The 24,169-nt window shown below is 48.7% G+C and overlaps 1 protein-coding gene across 3 annotated transcripts in view; it reads left to right on the forward strand.

Annotated features, from left to right (window-relative positions):
- Positions 1-1,133: 1,133 nt before the first annotated feature.
- The window catches only part of TM6SF1 (transmembrane 6 superfamily member 1), a 29,146-nt gene continuing 6,110 nt past the window's right edge, over positions 1,134-24,169 (forward strand). The window contains exons 1-10 of one of the 3 annotated variants that reach the window (XM_087429023.1): positions 1,134-1,296; positions 6,221-6,324; positions 7,146-7,178; positions 10,930-11,027; positions 14,679-14,782; positions 16,450-16,532; positions 17,183-17,304; positions 19,512-19,616; positions 21,482-21,574; positions 21,762-21,881. In XM_087429023.1, the coding sequence (XP_087285149.1) occupies positions 1,205-1,296; positions 6,221-6,324; positions 7,146-7,178; positions 10,930-11,027; positions 14,679-14,782; positions 16,450-16,532; positions 17,183-17,304; positions 19,512-19,616; positions 21,482-21,574; positions 21,762-21,881 (954 nt within the window). In that variant the 5' untranslated portion in view covers positions 1,134-1,204. Of the gene's footprint in view, positions 1,297-6,220; positions 6,325-7,145; positions 7,179-10,929; positions 11,028-14,678; positions 14,836-16,449; positions 16,533-17,182; positions 17,305-19,511; positions 19,617-21,481; positions 21,575-21,761; positions 21,882-24,169 lie in introns of those variants that run through there. The other 2 variants (XM_004431991.3, XM_087429024.1) reach the window with 2 other exon arrangements.

Below are 24,169 nucleotides of genomic sequence, written 5' to 3' on the forward strand. Positions count from 1 at the left end.
GCTTTTGAAAAGCTGGGTCACCCTGGAACTGGTCATAGTCTTTTGCAGCTCATTTTTCTCATCTCTAGAGTGAGCCGCATGGTCTCTCCAGCTCACTGGCATTGTAAGGACACTAGTACATGTTGGACCTCTCTTGATTGCTTGAGTTGTTCTCTGAAACTTACTTCCCTTCCCTTTCCCTGCCAGTAGACCAATCCTGGCTCAGTCCCAGGGGGCTTTCTGAGGCCACCCCCAACACATGGTCATGCAGCCAGGGCAATACTCGGCATGCATTATTCCTATATTCTATAATGATATCATATTATTCTGTAACCAGAGGGCATCTGTCTGACAGTATTCTGAGGGCAGGGCCCTTGTCTTCCCTTCCTTGCACCCTGCAGGGCCTAGTGGGGGCTGCTGGCAGTAACCTGGCCTCCAGGAACCCTCCCTGGGATAGAAATGAAGGGCTCTTGAGTCTCCTAAGTCATGGCATTCCTCTGAGTGTCAGTTTCAATCCAAAAAATGGGAATTGCAGGCGACAGTAGCGTACTGAGCAGTGTACGGTGAGCGCTTCATGCACATTAACTCAGCGAATCCCGTGATCGTAGACGTGGGTTATCCCGGTTTGATAGAGAAGGGAAAAGACACAGGTTAAGTAACTTGACCAAGGTCAACAGCTGGTGAGTGCGCAGCCAGGGTTTAAAACCGGGATTCAGACTCAGTGTGCTTACAGCCTGTTGATGGCTGCTCCGGTGGAGGGGTTCCAAGGTTTCGGGATCATTTGTCCCTTCGCGTCCCCGGGCCGAGGGTTCCCCCCGTGGATGATCTTGCCGGCCCTTCCCGCTCTGACACTCCCAGTCTGGCTCCACCCTCCGCCGGCCCGCGGCTCAGCCCGGAGCCTCTCCAGGTCTTCGATGACAAGCTCCTGGCCGCCGGCTTCCCGCAGAGCGCGCGCCACGGGGGCACCTGTCCCCGCCGCTCCTCGGCGCCGCCCGCGCTCGCGGCCGAGCCCCGGCGCCCCTTGGCAGGAGGACGGCGCGGGCGCCTCCGGGACTGCGCCCCCGGGCGGCTGCGGGCCGGCGCGCCGAGGGGGCGCTGCAGCGGGCGGAGCGCGGCGGGCGCGGGGCGCCTCCAGGGCACGGCTGCCGAGGGGCGCGGGCGCTGCCGGAAGCTGGGCGGGGCGCCCGCCGGGATGCGGTGAAGGGCAGGCGGCGCGGCGGCGGCGATGAGTGCCTCTGCGGCCACCGGGGTGTTCGTGCTGTCCCTCTCGGCCATCCCGGTCACCTACGTCTTCAACCACCTGGCGGCCCAGCACGAGTGAGTGGGCGCGCGGCGGGGGCGGCGCGAGGGGCGGCGGAGTCGGCGCCGGGCGGCAGGAGCCCCACAACTTTTCAGATGGGTCTCGAGCCGCAGCTGCAGGGCAGCGGTTCGCCGGCCTCCAGCGGCGCCCCGCGCCGGGCCAGAGCGGGGAGGCGCCCCGGAGATCACAGGGGCCAGGGTCCTCGCTCAGGCTGGCATCCTTGACATTCGGTGCAATTCTTGGGCCGAGTGCTGGGCGCCCGCTCCGTGCCAGCGCCGTGCTAGGTGTCCGGGGTTACAGAGGTCAATAAGGCGATGCCCCTGTCCTTGAGGAGCTCAGGGGCAGAGACGCGGGCGGTGCAAACACCGACAACTAGGAGTGTGGCCATGTTATCTCGGGTCATGCCTTGTTCGTTTCGCATTTCTCAGAAACGTTTCCATGTATGGACACACACATGCTTATCGTTTCTTATTAATTTTAGAAACTGTTGTGAATGACTAGCAGAAATAGCCCTGAGCCAACAGGCAAAGACCTGGGTTGTAGGCCTGGCTTCGGCACTAACAGTGTGTCTGGCCTCAGTTTTCTGGTCTGTCAAATGGCCTATATTCGCGTCCTATTGCCAGGATCCAAAGAGACTGCGTAGGGGCGCTGTGTAGGATGGGCGGCTGGGATGCGAGGCAGAGCAGTTCAATGCTAGGGAAATGGGTGGGGCTGAAGGAGGCCGCAGATGGGTTTGGTTCAAAGCCCTGCTTCTCCCCATTGAGGGATCCCTGGCCGAGTAACCCCGCACCAGCCGCCGCACGCCCGCCCGGGCAGTGGGAGAGGTGCCAGGCCTCCGTGCTTGCGTTTGTTCCTGTTCTTGCCGTCTGCGGGGAGGAGGAAGTAACCTGTTATGTTCCCACAGCAGTTGGTGCTAAGGAAGTTGCATCAGTCTGTACGCTGCAAACCCCCCAGACCGACTGCGGAGAAATGTCTGCCCACAGGGCGGGGACTTCCTCTCCGGGCCGGGCCGCCACTTGCTGCCTGCCTTATCCAGACGCCCCCTCCATACTGAGCACTCGCTAGGCACCGGCAGTGTCTGCGCTCGGTCGGACCCAGTCTTGGGGCACAGCTACTAGAAAAAGCAACTCTGGGCAGTGGATGTCACACGTCTGTGAATATAGTGCGTGGGGAACCCTGCACTCCTAAAATGGCATTAGGGGCAATTCAGCAAGTGTTCATTGAGTCCCTACTGTGTGCTTGGCACTGTTCCAAGTGTTGGGGCTGTAGCCCTGAACAAGCCAGAAAGGGCTGGAGAAGCTGTTGAGACAGACATCAACAGATAAAATGGGGCAACATGAGAGTGACTGGGAAGGGGACTGGTGGTCAGGGAAGGCTTCTTGGAGGAGGTGACACTTGAGCTGCAGGAGGTGACCACAGGAAGATCTGGGGACAGAGACTTCCAGGTAGGGGAACAGGGAGCAGTGCTGGGAGAGGGATGTGGCTGGGACCAGGGGAGATTCTGGAGAGAGAGCAGTGCAGCTTACAGAAGGACTGCAGGTCATGGCGAGGATGTGAGGATGACTCGGAGGTTTTGGCCTCAGCCACTAGGAGGGTGGTGAGGGCACTTACTGAGGACACACTGAATTATGTATTGCCGTGCATTATTGAGCACATTGCTAAGCCCTGTAGAGTTTTGAATGATTGGTTCCAACCTTTCTTCCCATCCTCCTGCAGGTTAAAATCCCAGTGGCCTTTGACCCCTCCACTCCCTCCCTGCCACTGTCCCCTTCCCCATAAGGCCTGGGGCTAGGCTAGCATCAGTTTCCTCCTTCTAGTTTCCCCTGGCACTGGCCCTCCCTGACGTGGACCATGGCAGAGCCTCCCCTGGGGGGTCCCCCTGCCTCAGCGCCCCACGTCCACTGTGCTAATATTTCAGCCACACTGCAATGTTCTGTACCCCTTGGACACTCCTTAAATTTCCTGCCTCCTTGCCGTTGCTCATGCTGTCCCCTCTGACTGGATGCCTTCTTCCCTGGCTGACTATTGAAGCCACACCTGGACTTGACGGCCTGGAGCAAAATGGCACCTTTTCCTTTTCCAGACCCTCCCTCCAAGCAGACGTGCTCTCTCCCTCCTCTGAGCCCCCTTGGATTGCGCCTTTCCCATGAGAGTTGCTTTCCTGTGGTCAGAACTTACCTCCCCAGGCCATAGCTCACCTTAGTACTGCCCTGCCCGGCACAGGGCCCTGTGCAGATTCAGGTAGGTTTGGATTCGCTGGAATTAGTTGAGGCCTTCTTCCTATCAGACCATTTATGAAAGCCTGGAAAACAGAAAAAGCAAATTAGGTTGAGGAGTCACGAAAGTGTTGGAATCTCTCTCTGTCTCTCTCACATACACACACACACATGCACACACACACACACACACTCTCATACTCACCCACACATGTCCCCTCTCAGTAGGTGTCTGTTCACAAAAGGGCATCCATAAAAACCCCCCATCCCAAGACTAACAACTCTTTCACTCTTGGGGGAGTCACAGTACTTACCCATCACCCCCTGCCTCCAAGTCCCTGCTGGATCTGTTTCTCCCTGTCTGAGCAGGTCCTGCACTTGGCTGTCGCCAGGAGACAGAGATGATCTGGTGCCCCAGTTTCTCTTCATTCTTTGCTCCTCCACTAGAGGTGGAGAGCATGAGAGGACGCCGTGAACCGGTTTATTCTGTTCTCTCATATTCCAGAAGAGCACCAGCTATGCGATCTTGCTGGCTGTGAGCCCAGGTCCTTGGTAGGAGCAGGGATGAGGGTTGTCTCCTGGCCACCACCTACCTCAGGCTGTTTATGATTAAAATGCCTGTCAGCTTACATAGCGCACCTAATCTGTTCCCTCTTCACGGCATGCCTCAGCCCAGCATCATGTTTCTGACCCACATCAACTTTCTCTTCCATCTTCTCCTCCTTTGGCTCATCTCTACAAGAGGAGCCTGGAGCATCCACTGATGTGCACCACTAGAAACCTCCTATTTCAGTCTATTACCTGGACACTGACATGGTCATCCTTGTTCTTATCATAGAACTGTGTCATCCAGCCAGCCAGCCAGCCAGCCATCCAGCCAGCTAGCCAGCCATTCATCCAGCCATCCACCATCCATCCATTTATTCACTATCCACCATTCATCTTCCATCTATCCATCCTTCCATCTACCATCCATCCACCATCCATCATCCATCCATCCATCCATTTCTTCTTCCTCGCTTCCTCTCCCCGCTTCCGTCCTTCGTCCATCTATTAATTCTTGTACACCTTAGCAGAAGTCCTCAGGCAGACTTGCTGCATCACACTTATCCAGGTATCTTGAAAAGAGTTGCATATTCCCATGCCCCATCCTTGAAGTATTCTGATTCTGTAAGTCTAGGGTGGCATTTGGAAATCTGAGTGCTGCTGATGCGCAGAGCCCACTCCCCGACTCTGTGTGGGGCCTGGGACCAGGTGCTGGAGATACGGCTTTCCTGCACCTGTGGCCACTCTCTTTGGGGCCTGCAGGTTGGATGGATCACTTCCCGAGTGACCCCTCTGACATAGGGGAAAATAGTTCTGCCTAGTGCCTAGCACCCATTCCAGCTGCAGGCGTGTAGGGTGAACTCCAGCATGAGTTTGTCCCTCAGCTGTTGGTAGGCTGTTGGTGGGCTGTGGAACCTGTGACTGAGAAGGGTACTTTCCAGAAGTCCCGGTGCGTATGGCGAAGGTTATCCGAGAGTCCTCGTGTTGGGCTGTGTTGTGTGGAGGGATCCTGATGGGGAGGGTGCTGGCGGCAGCTCTCTCGGGCTGTGCAGGAGGCTGTGGTGCAGCGGTCCGTGGGAGCGGGCCAGGTGGGGTTTATCAGCACCGGAAGCCCTGCTGGTGCTGGAGTGTGAGGGGCAGAGTGTCTCTGTAGGACTGGAGGTGGATGAGAGCTCAGAGCTCATGAGATAGGTCCCTCCACGAGCACAGGGGCCTCTCTTGTTCATCCATGGTGCCTGGCACGTGTGGGTGTGTAATATATTTTTTCTTCAATATGTTTTTCCTTAATTAATAAACAGGTGACTGAAATGACATGACTTTCCTAAGGTCACACAGTCAGGCAGTGGCAGAGCAGGTACTAGAATCTGGGTCTCTTGACTGCTCCCTCCAGCAAGCCTCAGACCCTAGTGCTGCCCCCCTGAGGAGGGGCCTTGGCCCCTGGTCTCCTTGGTGCCAGGTGCCGCGCCCTTTCCCAGGAGAAGATCCGGGGCTGTGCTCCACCGAGCCGAGCCTTGGCTTCTTGGGTTTAGGGTTGGATGCTGGCCTGCTGGCCCTGGTGTGGGGGCTGGCTTCATTCTGGCCTCAGGTCTGGCCCAGACTCTTCCCCTCCTTGGATTGGCCTCGTCCCCTGGCCCCTTTGATTATGCACATGACCTGTGTCCCTTCTTCCTTGTCCCCCTGGAAGGTGTGTGTCGTTGAACTCCTGCGTGTTCCCTGGAGATCAGTCTGCAGTTTCCAGCTGGCCCTGAGGGAGGTGGCAGATCAATGGTTAGGCCTGTCACCCACCAGGACCAGGGACCAGGGGTTGGAGGAGCAGAGGCAGTGGGTCAGCGGCCATGTTGGGGGCAAGCTGGGGTGGGGCTGAGGGTGCTCAGGCACATGGTCTGTGCAGAGTGACAAGAGTGAGGACCTGCTGCCTCTGGTCCCTGAAATTCACAGGAGTGGCCCCGAGGGGCCAGAGTGCGCAGATCAACGTCATTCACCCTGAGGGGCCAGAGTGGGCAGATCAACGTCATTCAGCCTGAGGGGCCAGAGTGCGCAGATCAACGTCATTCACCCTGAGGGGCTTGAGCTGCACGCAGAGGCAGGGCTGGAGTGAGTGCCTTCAATTGCCAGGAAGTTCCGGGCACCAGCGTGTTTATTTTGGTGAGTGACCACCTCCCTGTTCTGGTTGTTGCAGTTCCTGGACAATTGTGGGGGTTGCTGCCCTCATCCTGCTCCTGGTCGTCCTGTTGGCTCGTGTCCTCGTCAAAAGGAAACCGCCCCGGGACCCACTGTTCTATGGTACGTCTCCCCGGGCGGGAAACCGTTTGTGTCCACTTAATAGCACAACACGTGGGCCGCCCTTCCTTTTCCTCCGTGGCTGTGAATGCTCTGAGCCCACGGGTGAAGTGGTGGGAAGTGGAGGAGTATTTCAGGATGGCGTGGCCCTCACCTCCAGGCCAACGCCTCCCCTGGCTGTGGCTCCACTACCAGGGCTAGGCAGGACCTCTGTGTCCCCCACACCCCCCCCATCTCCCCATGCTCTGATCTCTGACCTCAACTCTAGTACCAGCTCCTTCCTGCTCCTTGCAGCCCCCGCCACCTGACGTGGAACTTAACTGCATAGTGCCTCAGTCTGCACATTTGTATAACGAGGAAAATAGTAATGCCTACCATGGAGGGTTGGTACAAACATTAAATAAGATCATATTTGTAAAGTACTTAGAACAGTGCCTGGCAAATACACATGTATGTTAAATAAATAAAAACACCACTGATGGAGCACCCACGGTGTACCTGATACGGCTCTGAGCACGTTACCAGGATTATTTTACTTAATTCTCACAACAGATATCCTCCACTTACAGATGAAGACACTCACTCAGAGATGCTAAGAAACATGATCAAGGTGGCATAGTGAGAACAGCACTGACCCCGAAGCCCATGCTCTCTCTGCGCCACACTGGCTCAAGCAGAGCTGTCACTGGCCCTCGAGCACTTCCTGTGCCGGGAGCTCTGGGCATCTTATTCCTTTAGTTCCTGCTTTAGTAATGCTGCACATCACACATCCCCGGCTCAGTGTCCTACAGCAATGAATGTTTCTTTTTCTTTTCTTTTCCCAGGTTTGTGGAGATATAATAGACATATAACATGGTGTAAGTTTAAGGTGTACCACCTGACGATTTGATACACGTGTGTGTTGTGAAATGAGGGCCGCAATAAGGTTATTCACCTTAAGCTCCTTTACCTCACATAATTACCATTGTTTGTGCGTGTGGTGAGAACATTTACGGTTTGTTCTCTTAGCAACTTTTAAGTATGCAATTGTTGTTACGAGTGATCAAGTCGGCTCTGACTCCTGGTGACACTATGAATGAGCGATGTCCACAATGTCCTGTCCTCAACAGCGCCACTCACCTTCTGTAGACTCGTGCCTGTGGCTTCCTTTATGAAGTCAATCCAGCTCAAATTTGGTCTTCCTCTTTTCCTGCTGCCTTCTACTTTCTACTTCTACTTTCCCAGCCATGTTGTTGCTAATGGGATGATTTTGCCTTTTTTATGGCTGAGTAGTATTCCTTTGTGTGTGTGTGTATATGTAGACCACATCTTCTTTATTCAGTCATCAGTCGATGGTAGGCCAGTTTTTCATACGATATGTTCTGCATACAGATTAAACAGATAGGGAGATAAAACGCCCCCTTGTCTGACACCTTTGTGTGCTTCTCACGTTCCATGTTCCAACTGTGTGTGGCACAGCATCGGACTTTCCTTTCACCTTCATGCACTTCAGCCACAGACATCCTTCCGGCTTTAGTAGGTTGTGTCGTTAGCCACAGTGCTATTTGCACTGGTTCTTCACTCCTCCCCAGTAGCTGAGTGCCTTCTGGCCTGGGGGTTGCATCTTCCAGCACTATCTCATATTTCATTTTGCACTATCTCATCATAGAGTTTTCAAGATAAAAAAGCTTTAAAAGAAGGAGAAAAAGGAAAACGCAGCAGTGGGTAATTGACATTGCCTTCTGCTGCATGGTGTGTGGCTTGTCTGCTGCATGGTGTGTGGGTCCAAGCCACACGTGCTGGGGTCTGTGGTGTCACAATCACCAAACACCTGTGAAATGTAGATGCCTCTGTGGGTAAGTGTCCGATGCGTGTTGTTAACTGTAGTCGCCATGCTGCTCATTAGATCCCCAGAACTTATTCATCTTATAACTGGAAGTTTGTGCCCTTTGACCCCCATCTCCCCATTTCCTCCACCCCTCCAGCCCTTGGCAACCACCATTCTACTGTTACTGTGAGTTCGCTTTTTTAGATTCTACATAAGTGAGATCATGTGGTATTCGTCACTTAGCATAATGGCCTGAGGTCTATCCATGTTGTCACAAATGGCAGGATTTCCTTCTTTTTTATGGCTGAATAATATTCCATTGTGTGTGTGTGTGTGTGTGTGTATATATATATATATACACACCACATCTTCTTTATCCATTCAGCCATTGATGGACACTTAGGTTGTTTCCATGTCTTAGCTATGAACATTTATTTTCCTTGCTCACGGGTCTGCAGGTTGGCTGGGCTGCTCTGCTTCAGGCTGTGGGACGGGTTCAGGGCTGTTCCATGTGTCTCCTTGTTCTTGGACCAGCAGCTCCTAGGGCGTGCCCTTCTCGTGGCAGATACAGAGCACAAGAGGAGTAGTGGAAAAAGAGCAATGCCACTTAGGGCCTTGGCTTGGAGCTGGCCACTGTCGCTTTCACACACATTCCACTGGCCAAAGGGAGTCATGTGGCTGAGCCCATTGTCAATGGTGTGGGGAATATTCTCTGCCCACATTGGATCTTGGCAAAGGTAGGGAGGGGGAGAAGAATTGTGAGTACCTAATTTCTCTCAATTTGCATATGAAAAACTCTGAAGTTTAGAGAGATGATGTAACTTGCCTAAAGTTTAACAGCCTGTCAGTAGATGAGCCGGCCTGTCTGATGTCAAGGTCCATGTCCTTTCCCTGCCCCACTCCACAGCCTTTGATCTGTCCCCTGCCTGCCTCTCCAGACTCGTCCCCTGCTGCCATCTTCCCTCCTTGCCCTCCCCACTCCATGGAGCCCACACTTAGCTGCATCGTGTCTCTCCCAACTCCTCAGGGTGGGGCTCCTACACCCTCAGCCCCCTGTCCTCATTTCTGTCACAGCTTTGAGCATACTGCAGCCTCAAGCTCAGACCCTAGGCCAGACTCCTGCCCACTGGAAGACAGAGACTGTCCCTGTCATCTCTGACCCAGCGTCCGATACTCCTGTTGGCATCAGCGATTGTTGGTAGGATGATTATGTGAATGATCATGTGCCAAATGCTTCCTTTCCTGGGAGACATATGATGGCTGATCTACTGATGGCTGATCACCATCAGCCAGATCTGGGCCAAGGCCTGCCCAGAGGCATGGGGGGCAGGGTCCTCAGGACAGGAAGCGCGTGGGCCTGCCGCTGTTCCGGGGAAAATGTGAATGCTGGACTCCTGGCTGCAGACTCTGGGCAAGGCCTGCTTCCCTTCTTGGTGAATTCCCCTTCCCCACTCTCCTCTCATTTCTTTTTTCTCAGCTTTTCTTACATTCAACCTCAGATTTTTCTACTGTCCATGCCCATCACATGGTTTAAGATATTGATTTGTTACAACTTGAAAATGCAGCTGTATTGATAAACTAACATGAACTAAATTTGATCACTCACTGTTTAAAAAGTGTTATTCCTTAGCTATCTGTTGCTGGTAGTTTTAAGCCCATTTAGGAGATTCTCACAACCTTAGTAAGATTCTCTGAGATGCTATGGCTTTCCTTTCTTTTTTTTTTTTTTTTTAAAGATTTTATTTATTTATTTCCACCCCCCACAAAGCCCCAGTAGATAGTTGTATGTCATAGCTGCACATCCTTCTAGTTGCTGTATGTGGGACGCGGCCTCAGCATGGCCGGAGAAGCGGTGCGGCAGTGCGCGCCCGGGATCCGAACCTGGGCTGCCAGCAGCGGAGTGCGCGCACTTAACCACTAAGCCACGGGGCCGGCCCCATGGCTTTCCTTTCTTAATATTCAATTGTACCATCTCATATCCATTTTTAAAAGTCACTGGCCTTTCTTCTTAAAACCATTGTCCCTTGCTCATCAGCTGCTGTCTTTAGGAGCTCCAGTGTGGGAAGGGCAAACATGCTGGACACACTGTGAGTTGGCCTGCGTGGTAATCATTGAGATGAATTCTCTCTTCTGAGTCATTATTCTAAACCTGGTAGTCACCTCTATGCTTCCTTGGCCACTGGTCCCACTGTCCAGGTGGGATGCAGGTGTAGCCCTGGGCAGCCACTTGTAGGGGAGTGGACGATGGGTGGGGGCGGCCTGGTAGAATCCTCTGGGACAGAGTCAGTGGGTGAGTTCGTCATTCTGTGCCCCTGGCGGGGGTCCCCTCGGTGAGAGCATTAGGGCAGTGATGGGGCGATCCGTGACACAGGCAGAGATTGCACTGTGTGTGCAGGAGGCGTGTTCTGTTAGTCCATGTTGACAGTGTCCATAGTATCTTCTGGAAAACGTTAAAAACAAGCCATTATTATTATTATTTTTTAATGCTTTGTATATAGTAACTCTTTTTATTTATTTATTTATTTGTTTATTTTTCCCCCAAAGCCCCAGTAGATAGTTGTACGTCATAGCTGCACATCCTTCTAGTTGCTGGACGTGGGACGCGGCCTCAGCATGGCCAGAGAAGCGGTGCGTCGGTGCGCACCCGGGATCCGAACCTGGGCTGCCAGCAGCGGAGCGTGCGCACTTAACCACTAAGCCACGGGCCGGCCCCAAAACAATCCATTATTATTGATGAATGCCAAGTTCTTCGTCATCGTCCCCTGAGCTGCTGCTTTTCAACTGTTCTTTCTTTGCTCTAGTGTACACGGTTTTTGGATTTACCAGTGTGGTGAACCTCATCATAGCACTGGAACAGGACGGAATCATCGACGGGTTCATGACACACTACCTGAGAGAGGTATGGGGTTGCTTAGCGATGATGAGCCTTAACCCAAAGGGTCAGCTACCCCAGCTGTGTTGCCCAGAGATGAAATCCTTTCCGTTAGTGTGAGCAGGTGTCATACGTGGTGTTTCATTTCCTGCCGGACACACGGGCTGTTTACTCCCGGGGCAAGTGAAGCAGGAGGCCAGGATCAAGTCTCGGCGAGGCGATTCTCTTCAAGGGTCGGTCTTACAACTCCTCCCTCACACCTGACCCACTGCCTTTCTCCTTTGCTTGTATTTAATATAAATGAGATACTTTAAATGAATTTAGTATTTGAGTGTCTGTTTTTATTAAAACATCACTCTATCTGAAAGTCAGTCTCACATGTGGAAAGGACCAAACTCTGAGGCAGTTAATGGAGCCATTGGACTGTGATGACCCCCTGTCCCCATCACAGCGTTACAGAGCTACCCACACCTGAGAGAGTTAGTCCAATTTTCTTTTTTTCTTTTTTTTTGTGAGGAAGATCAGCCCTGAACTAACATCTGATGCCAGTCCTCCTCTTTTTGCTGAGGAAGACTGGCCCTGGGCTAACATCCGTGCCCATCTTCCTCCACTTTATACGGGACACCGCCACAGCATGGCCTGACAAGTGGTGCATTGGTACACACCTGGGATCTGAACCCCAGGATGCCGCAGCGGAGCACGCGCACTTAACCACTACGCCACCAGGCCGGCCCCACCGATTTTCTTAGTTTATGGTGTGAAGAATCCAGCAGCCCCAGAGAGGTTAAGTAACTTACTCAAGGTCACACTGGAAATTAGGAGCAGAGCTGAGAGTACAGTCTTCACCTGTGTTTCAAATCATGGGGAGCTTTGTATGCAAGCTAAGGGAGTTTGGATTTTATCCCATATGTGAGGGAAGATTTTAAGTCAGGGAACAATGTGGTCAGCCCTGGGAAGGAAGAGGTTGAAGGGAAGGGTCAATGCCATGAGCTGGGACACCAGTCAGGGCTAGTAAGGGCATGAAGATGGCCCAGACGGAGAAGAGCACAGGAAGTGGAGAGGGACACACTTCAGAGAATTCAAGTGGCTGGAATGAGCAGGACTTGGGTGAGTTGGGGGTGACGGGGAGAGGAAGGTCCAAGGTGACATCCTGCTTCCTGCTTTTGGAAGAATGCTGCTGTTATTAAACCCGAAAGGGATGAGAGGAGGAACGCAGGTCCATGGGCATGTGTTGAAGCAGACTCGGGCTCATAAGGCCTGCTTCCTCCCTCCGGGAGCTGTCAGGGAGATGGCACTGTCCTAGGTGCAGTGACAGAGACACCCTAGGCATGGAGTGCACAGAGGAAGAATTGACTCTGGGAGCAGTCAGGGGAGGCTCCATCGAGTTGGTGACAATGCTTTGGTATTTTTTAGAATGGCAATGGCAGTGGAGGATAAACATCTTCCAGGTAGACTAGGGAGGTGGAGGCCATTCCAAGGATAAGGGACAGCTTGGGCAAAAGCTTGGAGATGAGGAATAGCATGTGTCTCCCCACTGCCAACTGGGGTGCAGGTTTGCAGGCGTGATGCTGCGTTCATTTAGAGACGTGGAGTTTTGGATGGTTGAGGGACATCCTGGCAGATGTCCCAGCTGGCAGAGTTGTGCAGGTCTTGAGCTCTGAGGAACATTCCTGGCAGAGAGATTCGGGGGCCATCTGAGTATAGTTGGTACCTGAAGGTCTAAGAGGAGAGGAGCTTGCCCAGGAGAAGGTGGAGAGAGAAGAGGGCTGAGGCGAGAACTTTGGAGACTGTGGCCAGAAGAAGAGGAGCCTCTGAAGTGGGCCATGAGAGGCAGGCAAAGAGGCAGAAGGAAAACCCTGGGAGCATGGGTCCACTGAGGCCAGAGGAGCCAGGTTTCAGGGAGGAGGTGGCTGCCAAGAGGGCCTGGAGGCCGAGCTGGTGGCGTGACAAGCAGTGAGGCAGACAGGATAGGAGAAGGGGACTGGGGTGGAACCATGAGAAGGTCTGCAGGGCCAGGCTCTGGGGACCTGGCTGCCAGACAGAGGAGGTGGGGGTTGGGCCTGCAGGCAGCAACAAGCTTTGGGCGGTTTTTGAGCAGAAGAGTGACCTGTTAAGAGCCAGGCCCCGTGAATCTTCCTTTGGCAGTGGGAGAGTGGTGGATCGGAAGGAGATGAGAGAGGTAAAGAGACTGTTTGGGAATGGTTCAGTGGGGGCACTGACGGCTTGAACTAGGCTGCGACGAAGAAGGAGGATTGCCTGGGGTGATGTTATGGAGATAAAATTGATAGGACTTGCCAAGAGACCGCATAGGAGAAAGGAATAAAAAAAGACCCTGTGGTTTTTGACCTGGGTCAGTTGAGTGGCATCACCATTAATATAGAGAGGCCAGGTGGGGCTCGGGTGAGGGGAGAAGCTGATGAGTTAAAGGAATTCAGGTGAGTTTGCAGGACCCATGGGCCATCTGGGTAAAGATGCCCATTAAGGCACCAGGAGAGGCCAGCCCTGGCTCCAAGAGCCAGGTGTGTAGCGTGAATGATTAAAACCATGAAACTGGATGGTATTGTCCAGTCGAAGCCAGAGAGAAATGTCAGAGAGAAAACATGTGGGCCAGGCATGGGCAGAAGGACACCTTTTGTCTTGTTTCTTCCTCCTCCATGATTTTCATTTGATCTGATTTGTGGGGAGAGATGTCAGAGCAGTCCTTGCCTCAGGGGAGTGCAAAGCTTCAGAGAATGCCCCTCTTGCTTGTTGATTGATGGGCTGGTTGATCTGCACTGTTCCTTGTTGTGGAAAGGACTTCAGGCATCTTAGGAAGACATGTGAAACCAGGCAGGAGAGCACGAAGTGGGAGGAAGAAGAAAGGAAAACGGAGTGGAGCCAGAATGACACTAAAACCCCATGCAAATCGGACAGTGATGTCTAGTCGCCACCTGGACAAGGGAAATGTAGTTCATCATATCACCTTCTGTTCATAAGATTAAAAATTTTGCAGGAGAAGTACGGCTCTTCTTGAAAAGAAGCAGAGCTAGATACTAGCTATGTGACCTTAGGCAAGTCTCGTAACCTCTTGGAGCCTCTGTTTCTTCATCTGTAAAATGGAGTCAGTCACGTCCGTCCTGTAGGGCTGTTGGGAAGGTTGAACGAGGGGTGGGTGTGGAGCTCTGAGTGCAGTGCCCGCCTGCCTGTGTGTGTGTGGGCTGGGGGGTGTGGGCAAGGACGGCCTTGCTCACACTCATCCCCATGAGCCTCAGCGTCAGCATGAACTATGAGGGTCACCTAGAGGCTCTGGTGAGCAGGGTCTTCTCTGGCCACTCACTCTGGCCAGAGCCAAGCACCAGCAGTCACACATTTGACTTGGCCTCAGTGAGTTCAGGACTGCCCAGGGCGCCATATGCTCTGTAGCACTGCACACACCTGTGTTGACCCAGCATATTAGGGAACGGCCAGACCTTCTCTCGTTCCATCCCCTGTGGCAGACTCTAGTTTTGGCAGTTCCAGGGTAAATTTATATTTTCATGTTCCTACCAATTTTGTAATTTTAGAAGCTTAAGGATAGTTTCATTTAGCAGCCTAACAATTTAGTTCTGCTATTTTATTTTACTTGCAATACGTCTGGTATTCAGCATTGAAATGTTTGAGTCATTTTTACAGTGGACTTCTTTTTAATGTTTTCTTTAGGGTGAACCGTATCTGAACACTGCATATGGGCACATGATCTGCTACTGGGATGGCTCTGCTCACTACCTGATGTATCTGGTGATGGTGGCAGCCATAGCATGGGAGTAAGTCAGTTTGCCTGGTGTGTGTGTGCTTCTGCCACCTCAGCAACCGATAAGTGAGTATGTAAGGAAAACACATATAGAGGCAAATACACCAACAGGTTACATGGACATGAATGTATGCTCGATGGAGACAAGTTAGAATGGCTTTATTGTCCTTGCCTTAACTTTCTGATTATGTTCAACACATTCTAATTCAAAACTTCAATTTCATTTCAGTTCAAAGCTCTCTTTTCCCCCAGTTCAGGCATAGCCCTGAGGCTTAGGGGCCTGCAGTGAGGCAGGGATGTCTGGTCTATCCTTCTATTCCTTCTCAACTCACTCTGTAGCTGGCCCCTCTGGGAACGTGTGTGTACGTACATGGGGTTAAAGGAAGAGGGGCAGAGTCTCACATGACAGTTGCTGTCTTCTGGGTACTGGTTCCTGTTATTATGCTACGCTAGGTCTGTCTCGTAGGGCACATGTGTGGGTTCTTTGGAGACTCGTACCCATAGGAACCTTTGCATTGCCCCAATCCCTGAACTGAGCAATGCTCTCTCTGGCTGAATTTGTGTGACTTCCCTGCCCATGGTGGTACACCCACAGCTTCTTTCTGCTGGGGTCCCTGTAACCCGGAAGGCAGGATCCTTTCAAGACTCCTCAAGCCCAGCTACCTTCTTAGGCCTCCCCTTGGCTCCAAGTTAGAGAAAGTCATGCATTCTTGCCCCATACAAGGTTGAAATTCAGCTTGACCAACTGCCTGCCCCCTGCCCTCCCCCCAACCCCTAAATCATGAACTCAAGGACAGCTCCAGCTAATTTTTGGACTTTTTAGGCACCAGCCCCTCTCTTCATGAATGTTCCCAAGCTCTAGGGAACCCGTCAGGTGTTTTTGAGAATGCTGGAGCTCTGCTTGGGGGCTGCCAGGAGTGGGCCTGAGTTTCCATGGCTCTGTTAGCATCCAGCTGGGGAAGAAGACTCTTGTCTGTCCTCCTGCTGACAGTCCCAGCCATTGTGAATGGGCCTCCTGGGATCTGCTGCGTCTGGCTCATTGGGTGGGGCAGGGCAGGAAGCACACAGTGTTCCCCACTTCTGTTTCCCTTCAGAGAATCTCCTTTTGAATTTCTCGTAGCCCCGTACAGAGGTGGGTTATTGGGGTTATCAGTTGAAAGAACTTTTTGTCAACATCGTCTGTTTAGAAGATTAGGGGTGTATGTCTAGCAGCTCCTTCGGAACATGAGGGATGTGTCACTTATTATCTTCATCTTTGGAGCTTTGGCCAAAGTTCTGTGACACCAGAGAAAGTCCATGTAACATCCTATTACTCGTACTTAGAATGATTTAAAATATGGATCCAGTTTCTTTTCGTCTTTGAACCTTCTTTTTCCTTTCATGCTGTGAGTTTCACACAGAACAGGGAGGTGTGGGACTCTGACAGTGATGAGCATGCTGTAGTTTAGCAGAAGATCAGCGTAGCAACATAATTCCTATTCAAAAGGAACATCGAGGGCTCTGTAGTATATCACATATGGAAATGAAGTCTGATCAGTAGGGTTCCTTGTGTTTGTTATTCTCGTTCAGTACGTTTCAATTTATGTACTTTACTAGTTAGAATAAAGATAATATTGTGGACCATCTTTTGCTAACAGTATTCTAAGACCAGTGCATTAAGCCAAGATTTTTTCATTACAGGGAAAGTTACAGAACCATTGGCTTATATTGGGTTGGATCTATTATTATGAGCGTTGTTGTTTTTGTGCCTGGAAACATTGTAGGTAAGAAACTTTATCTTAAAATTTACTTTCCTTTTCTGGAACAGTGGGGATTGTTTTTAAATAGAGAAGCTATTTTGGTTGTGATAGAAGCAAGAAATTCCAAGCTTACCAAAAAGCTGTTTTGCAGAATTATTCCTTTTCACCTTCTTAAGCTCACTTTTTAAGAAATGCTTTCGAGCAGTTTTCAGAAGTGTACATTGAACAAGTAGACAACATAATATCAGTGATTCCTGACTTTTAGAAGGATCTAGAGGGGGCAAGTATTGTGTTTGTGGCTACCTTCAGTGTGCAAATATTTCTTACAACTTATATTTAACTCTTGACACACTATGGGGAACTCGATAAATGTACTTGAAAATTAAGACTCTTGAAAGCTAATGTAAAAAGAGGTTATTTATGCAAGCAAGAAATCAGGATATTATATTAAATATACTTTTAAAATACTGTAGATAGGATATGCCTGTTAATAAACACCTAATAGTTTTAAATTGACTTTTTTTTTTTTTTTTTTGGTCTCATTACAAGGTATTGTCTGGTCCACAGCAAAATTTTAGATGACTTGAGATGGGGAGCTATCTTAAATGTTATTTGTGTTTCGATATACTTTTGGTAAACTTTTGACTTTCTCTTTCTCTCTCTCTTTTAAATAGGAAAGTACGGAACACGCATTTGCCCTGCTCTTTTCTTAAGCATACCATATACTTGTCTTCCTGTCTGGGCTGGTTTCAGAATCTATAATCAGCCATCAGAAAATTATAATTATCCTTCAAAGGTGATTTTATTAAGTTAAATGTAACCTGTTCTGAAACTCACAGGGCTCACTCACACCCACTGGCTATTGGACTGAACCGTGCCTTCATGGACTGGAGCATTTGGGGCATTCAACCGTGTGACTGTGTTGATTCTGCAGCACTGGTTCACACGGTAGTTACCATGGCCAAGAAGATCTGTTTCTGTCTGAAAATGTCTGCTTTGATTGGCCAGGCCATACATTTTGGAACTTCTTGTGCCAGTGGTCATATTGGCTCTTTCCATCAGATCTTGCATTAGTGCGCTAGTGTGTGGTTTGTCTCGGGCTATTAATGGCCTGGAGTTTGAGCACCTGGGCACCTCTTTCAGCGATACTTGTACATTTATTGCCCCAAGGGGAGGCTGGAGAGATACTGTTGTTCAGGTAGCACACAGAGCCATAGGGTCTGATTATCAACAGATCCAGGCACATGGAAACTGGCTACAGGACGTCTTCTGAGACAGCTCCTGTCCATTCACAGCCAAGGTGGTCAGGGTAAAACAATACTGGCTGGGCAGGTACTCTGTTAAGGCCTTCATTTCTAAGCTAGTGACATCTTTCTAGGTTTCTCTTCCTTTTATAGGTATTAAATGATCCTTAAGATCCTTTACGCAGGGCCGGCCCTGTGGCTTGGTGGTTAAGTGCGCACGCTGCGATGCTGGTGGCCCGGGTTCGGATCCCGGGTGCGCATCGAGGCACCACTTCTCCGTTCATCCTGAGGCTGAGTCCCGCATACAGCAACTAGAAGGATGTGCAGCTACGACATACAGCTATCTACTGGGGCTTTGGGGGGAAAAAATAAAATAAATAAAATCTTTAAAAAAAAAAAAAAGATCCTTTACGCAAAACTGATATGTGAAAATATGAATTACTAGAGATAATCAAAACATTATTCATTTTACAAAAAGATTTACAATAGAATTCATTAAAATACATTTTAATTTATAAACACTTGATTTGTAAACATTAGACACCTGCTATGTAAACTCAGGTTGGCACAATGACAACTGGTACTCCCTTACATCCTTTTGAGGAATGAGGTGGTTGTTAAAAAAAAGCAAACAGTCACCATAGCCTTGGTGCTCACTCCACTGCCTTTGAAGGCTCCATAAGAGTGTGTCAGCAGAGTGTTCCTGTCATGAGACACACAGAACTGTTTATTAGTATTTTTTTTTCCGAGGAAGATTGGTCCTGAGCTAACATCTGTGCCCATCTTCCTCTATTCTTTTGTATGTGGGACACCGCCTCAGCGTGGCTTGATGAGTGGTGTGTAGGTCCACACCTGGGATCCAAACCTGCAAACTCGGCCGCTATAGTGGAGTGTGTGAACCCAACCACTACGCCACCAGGCTGGCCCTATTACTATTTTTTTAAAATGCTAAAACACAGTGATGGCCAGGGAGAAATAGACATTATCGCATAGTGCTGACAGGAACATAAATTCAGAATCGCTTTGCAGAGCAATTTGGCAATGACATCAACCTCAACAAATTTAACCCTTTAACGTAGTATTCTCTTAACATTCTAGGGCCTTATCCTAAGAAAACCATGAGAGAGATGCTGTCAAAGATTTATGTACAAAGTTGCTCATCATCACATTGAATGTAATAGTGAAAGTACATAAATGTCCAACAATGGGAAAATAGTTAAAATATGGTGCTTCCATATGATATTAAGTATTAGAATTCTTAATAATGTGGAAAACTGCTTATAATATACGTAGATGTTGAGTGTCAAAAGAACAAATACAAAATTGTTTATACATTAAGTCCTAATTTTGTGAAAAATAAATGTAGATTATCTATATATAGTTATATATCCATCCAGAAAAATATAGCAACTATTAATAGTAGTGTGATGGGCTTATGGTTTACTTTATTTTTAAAATGAGTGTGTCTTACATTTATAATCACAAAATTTTTGCTATTTCAAGAAAAAAATATGGACTCATAGAGCTAAAAGGGCCCTTCAGGATCACCTGGCCCAATCTCCTCCTTCCACAGGTCAGGAAGCTGAGATGTGAGGGGGAAATGATTTTGCTAAAGTTCCATGGCTGGTGGTTTATGAGATGCGTTGTGAATCTGCAAAAATCCTCTCATTACCCGTCATCATGGCATTTACGTCTCAGTAGATCTCAGGTTCCTCCTTGGCGCTTTGAGCCTGCTCATTACTTACAAACTCTGTTTCAGGTTGTACAAGAAGTCCAAGCGAAGGACCTGCTGAGAAGACCGTTTGATTTAATGTTGGTTGTGTGTCTCCTCCTGGCAACTGGTTTTTGCCTGTTTAGAGGCTTGGTAAGCATAACAGATCAAAATAACATAAAGAACTCTCTCTCTCTTAATCAGACTTCTAGCATGCTCACAAAATATTCCTCCTGTTAGAGCCTAGAGGCTAGACCTGCTTCCTGCCTCTCCCACCCAGGTCAACCCCAAACCTCCCCTCCCAAAGGGCGGTCCATTCTGGGCAACTTCATACCACCTCCTTCAGGTGCTTAGGTCAAGCTCTACTCAGAAGTATCTTCCTTCTCCCATTTTAGGGCACCTGAAAATTACCCATTAGTCTCATTCTTTTGGTTCCTTTGATGTTTCTGATTTAAATTTAAATATCTTTGGTAAGGGTGATAACTTAATACTCCAATAAAACTGTGGCACAGAGCATCCATGTATTCTCAGTAGGCGGATGGGACTGAGGAAGGGGTACCAGAGTAAGGAGTTAGAATCCTGGCCATTACTAGCCGTGTCGCCTTGGAAAAATTATTTAACCTCTTTGACCCTCAGTTTCTTCCTCTATAAAACAGTAGTACTTACCTTATAGTATTGTTTTGAAGATTAAATAAGATAATGAAGATTAAACACTTGTACAATGACTTATACATATTAAGTGCTCAATAAATGTTTGATGTTACTATTTTTATTGATCAATGATCCTTCACGATGCCCCAGTTTCGTGATTTATTCTTAGCAGAAATAAACTTGAGCAGCCGGAATTACATGGTTAATTATATTCAGCTTCAATGACAATTCCTAACTGTTCTAAGCCTACTGGTGTTGCACAACAGTTGGGGAGCGGAGGGGCAAGTGTAAGCTGATGTAGCTGACTCACTGTTTTGGGGTCCAGCGCGGCTGGCTGGGTTCACGGTGAAAAGCTGTTGTAAGAGTTGTGTCTGTCTGTGGATTGTCAGAAACTTCCTGGAGGAGAGTTGGCTAGTAGGCAGAGTGGCACAGGGAAGGGAAGTGGAGAAAGCAGGGCCATAGGCTTTGCTCAGACCACAGAGCAGTGAAACTGTTCTTTGCTTAGTTTACTATAATTCCCAAAGTTAAAAGAACAACAAAAATGAGCCCCAACTGTGTTCTTGCATAGCCATATGCACTCCTGTGCACATGAGAAAAACGTGTGCGTGTGGGGTGTGCACACCTGGTGGGTGGGACTTTTGCAGATGGGCTTTTAGGTTGGGGGCCATTTTTACCAACTCTGCCACTGGCCTGTGTCATATGTTATCTAGGTGGGAGGACATTTATGGCCAAGGATAGGACGAATGATGCCTGAGGGAGGTGACTCAGAGGGGATCCAGTAATGTGCCAAAGAGACATTTGTCTCTTCTGTGGCCTAGAGTCGACTCTGCCGTGATTCAGTCTGCTCTGCTCTCTTTCAAAGTGGACGCAGGAGGTGGCTTCAGACAAGAGGACTCTGCTCTCAAATCATTATCCTTTACTGCCCCCAAAGGCCATATTCTCTGTGAGGCACTGGAGAGAGGAGGATGCTATTTTTGAATCTTGCGAAGCATAGTAAGATGAATTTGGCATAGAAATGTACTTTTCTTCCTGCAGGAATAGTTGCCTAGTTATTCCCAGGAAAAGCGAAATTCATAATCTAAAGCTAGCTGTGCTTTGGCTAGCAAAACCTAGAGACTTAAAACCGAATACTCAAAAGGTACCCAAGAATAGGGCATTCGCTTCCATTTCCTGCTCCAATATTAACCTCTGCTTAAACTCCTTAGAGTAAATCTGCAGAATGTTTCTTTTCTTTCGCTTTTACAATACAGAGTTTTGGTTAAAATAGCAAAGCAGCTTGTGACTAAACCTGGCACATTTAGCCTTATCAGCAAACATAAGAGCCAGATGTGATTGTATCTTTATAATGAATTCATTTTTGTTCTCAGATTGCTTTGGATTGCCCAGCTGAGCTCTGCCGACTTTATATACAATTTCAAGAGCCCTACCTAAAGGATCCTGCTGCTTATCCTAAAATCCAGGTCAAGTAGTTATGAAGCCTAAGATTTTTATAAAACTAATTTTCTCTCTTTAAGAATGGGAAATGTGGTCTCATGTAGGAAATAGGAATTAACATTTTTAAAGATGAAAATGCTAATTTTCTGTGTTTTTCATCAGGCCGGGTTAACTGTTAATTTGCTGATGATGTTATTTCTCTGTTCAATACAGATGCTGGCGTATCTGTTCTATTCTGTCCCTTACTTTGTGATTGCACTGTATGGCTTAGTGGTTCCCGGATGCTCCTGGATGCCTGACATAACCCTGATACATGCTGGAGGTCTAGCTCAGGTACTAAGAACGTGCTCTATTAAGAAAGTTTACTGGCTGTCCTTGTTGAGTATCTGAAAAACATCTCTGCTTAGTGTTTTAGGGTAGGAAATAGTTATTAGACATGTCGTCCCCTTTTGTTTTACAGTTCTTTAGAAGACATTTCTGCACATACATTTTATCTAAATCTCACAATAACTATCTGGTAGGTGCACCATCCAGTTATACAGATGAGGAAACTGAGGCCCAGTGAGGTTAAATGATTTGTCCAAGGTCACATACAGCAAGTGGCACTGCTGTTTTATAATTTATTTATTTTTTCCTCCAAAGCCCCAGTAGATAGTTGTATGTCATAGTTGCACATTCTTCTAGTTGCTGTATGTGGGACGCGGTCTCAGCATGGCTGGAGAAGCGGTGTGTCGGTGCGAACCCGGGATCCGAACCCGGGCCGCCAGCAGTGGAGCGCACGCACTTAACCGCTAAGCCATGGGGCCGGCCCCGGCACTGCTGTTTTATAGTATTGTTTCCCAGTTCTGAACACCACAGCTCCTAAAAAAGAACTGAGAGCTGTTATCTTTAAGATGTCTATCTAACTTGAACATTTCAGAATTCCACTATACTATGCTATACAGAACCAGGGAAACTGGTTTTAAAACAGTTCTGCTCCTGGGAGGCAGGGCTTGTCATTCCATCCCCCAACCCCTGCTACTTGGCCATGTCCCTGGTCTAGAGCAGGTGTTCAGTGAACGCTTCCTTCATTGAACTGGAAATGATATTACCTGTGGAGCTGTATTATCAGACAAAGTACATTTTTTACAAGGTAACATCTAGCAAAACAAATTGATCTTATGAACAAGGAAGAAAATTAAGTAGTTTTATCTGTTTTTTTTCCCCTTACTGTAAATAAAAAAACCAAATGAACTCATCTTTTAAAATCATTATCTTCATCTTGCTCTTTTCAAGCAGGCATAAGCATGAAGTTCATCCAGAAACCCTAGGCATGTACGGTTAGTTATACTCATGGTACAGCAACCGTGATGGCAAAAAGACACAAGAATTTAGAGAGTTGAAAAATAGTTACAGCATTTATGGGTTAATACATTGGGCTAAATCCTTCCAGTCTGAGGTACTTCCTTAATTACAGAATTAGAATATTAATATAAAAAAAGTTGACGTAGCATCCAGAAGTAATGGTTTCTGTCCTTCCCTTGAAGGACTTACGAGGGAAGAGAACTAACATTTACCCTCTTTGCAGACCTCTGAATACTGATTCCTGAGGCCTTGGTTTTGGGTCTTTATTTCCATAACTTTCAATATCAGCTATAAGCTGATAACTTCCAATTTTCTATCTTTAGCCCAAACTGTTCCCAGACTCCTATATTTAATTCTAAACTCAGTCTTTTCACTGGGATGTCTCACTAGCATCTCGGATTTAATGTCTAAACTAGGGCTCTCGATCCTCCCCACTTCTCTTCCATTTTCTCTCATCTCTGTAAATAGCCCTTCCTTGCATCCAGCAGCTCAAGTCAAAAACTTGGAGTAATTCCTTACACTTCCCATTCCCTCGCCTTATACATCTAGCCCATCGCTAGATCCAGTTAGTTCTGTCTCCAGAGTAATTCTCAAATCCACCAATTTCTTTCCAGCTCCACTGCCACTACACTAGTCTGAGCTCTTGTTACCTTACTTCATGGGAGGCAAACCACGCTGTGTTTTACTTACCTATTTGTAAAGGATAGGCTATGTGCTCTGCTGGAGTAGCAAATATTCAGTGGTTTAATACAATAAAGTTTATTTCTTGCTTGTGCAAAGAGCATGTGGGATATTTTCAAGAGCCAGGCCTGGCAGCAACCTGACTGCAAGGGAGGCTGATAAACGTGGTCTTCCTGCATGCCTCAGAAGAAAGTGCATGAACACATAGCATTATCTCTGCAAGTTTTTTTAAAAGCCCCACTTAAAGATAAGAAAGCTGAGGCTCAGAGCAGCTTGTTACTTGCCTAAGGTCACAAAGCTACTAAATGGCAGAACAGGGATATGACATCCTGTCTGACCCCAAAGCCCATATTCTTCTGCACTGTTATCCCTCTCCCCATGCAAACAGTTAGCTACAGCACAAAGTAAGACTTTGTACGTGGCAGGGAGGGTGGGAGGCAGTGACATCTGAGCTGGGTCTGTGGGCTGAGTGGGCTTTATTAGACCGAGGAAGCGTTTAGGTATGGAGCATGCAGCAGGTCAGAGGGGACCGAGTAAGCCTTGGCTTTGTTTCCTTGGCCTGGTTCCCCTGCCTTATTCGCCTGTCTCTCAGGACA

Source organism: Ceratotherium simum, chromosome 3 (assembly GCF_057802395.1).
Source record: "Ceratotherium simum simum isolate JZ-2026a chromosome 3, ASM5780239v1, whole genome shotgun sequence".
In the NCBI taxonomy this organism is placed as follows: Eukaryota; Metazoa; Chordata; class Mammalia; order Perissodactyla; family Rhinocerotidae; genus Ceratotherium; species Ceratotherium simum.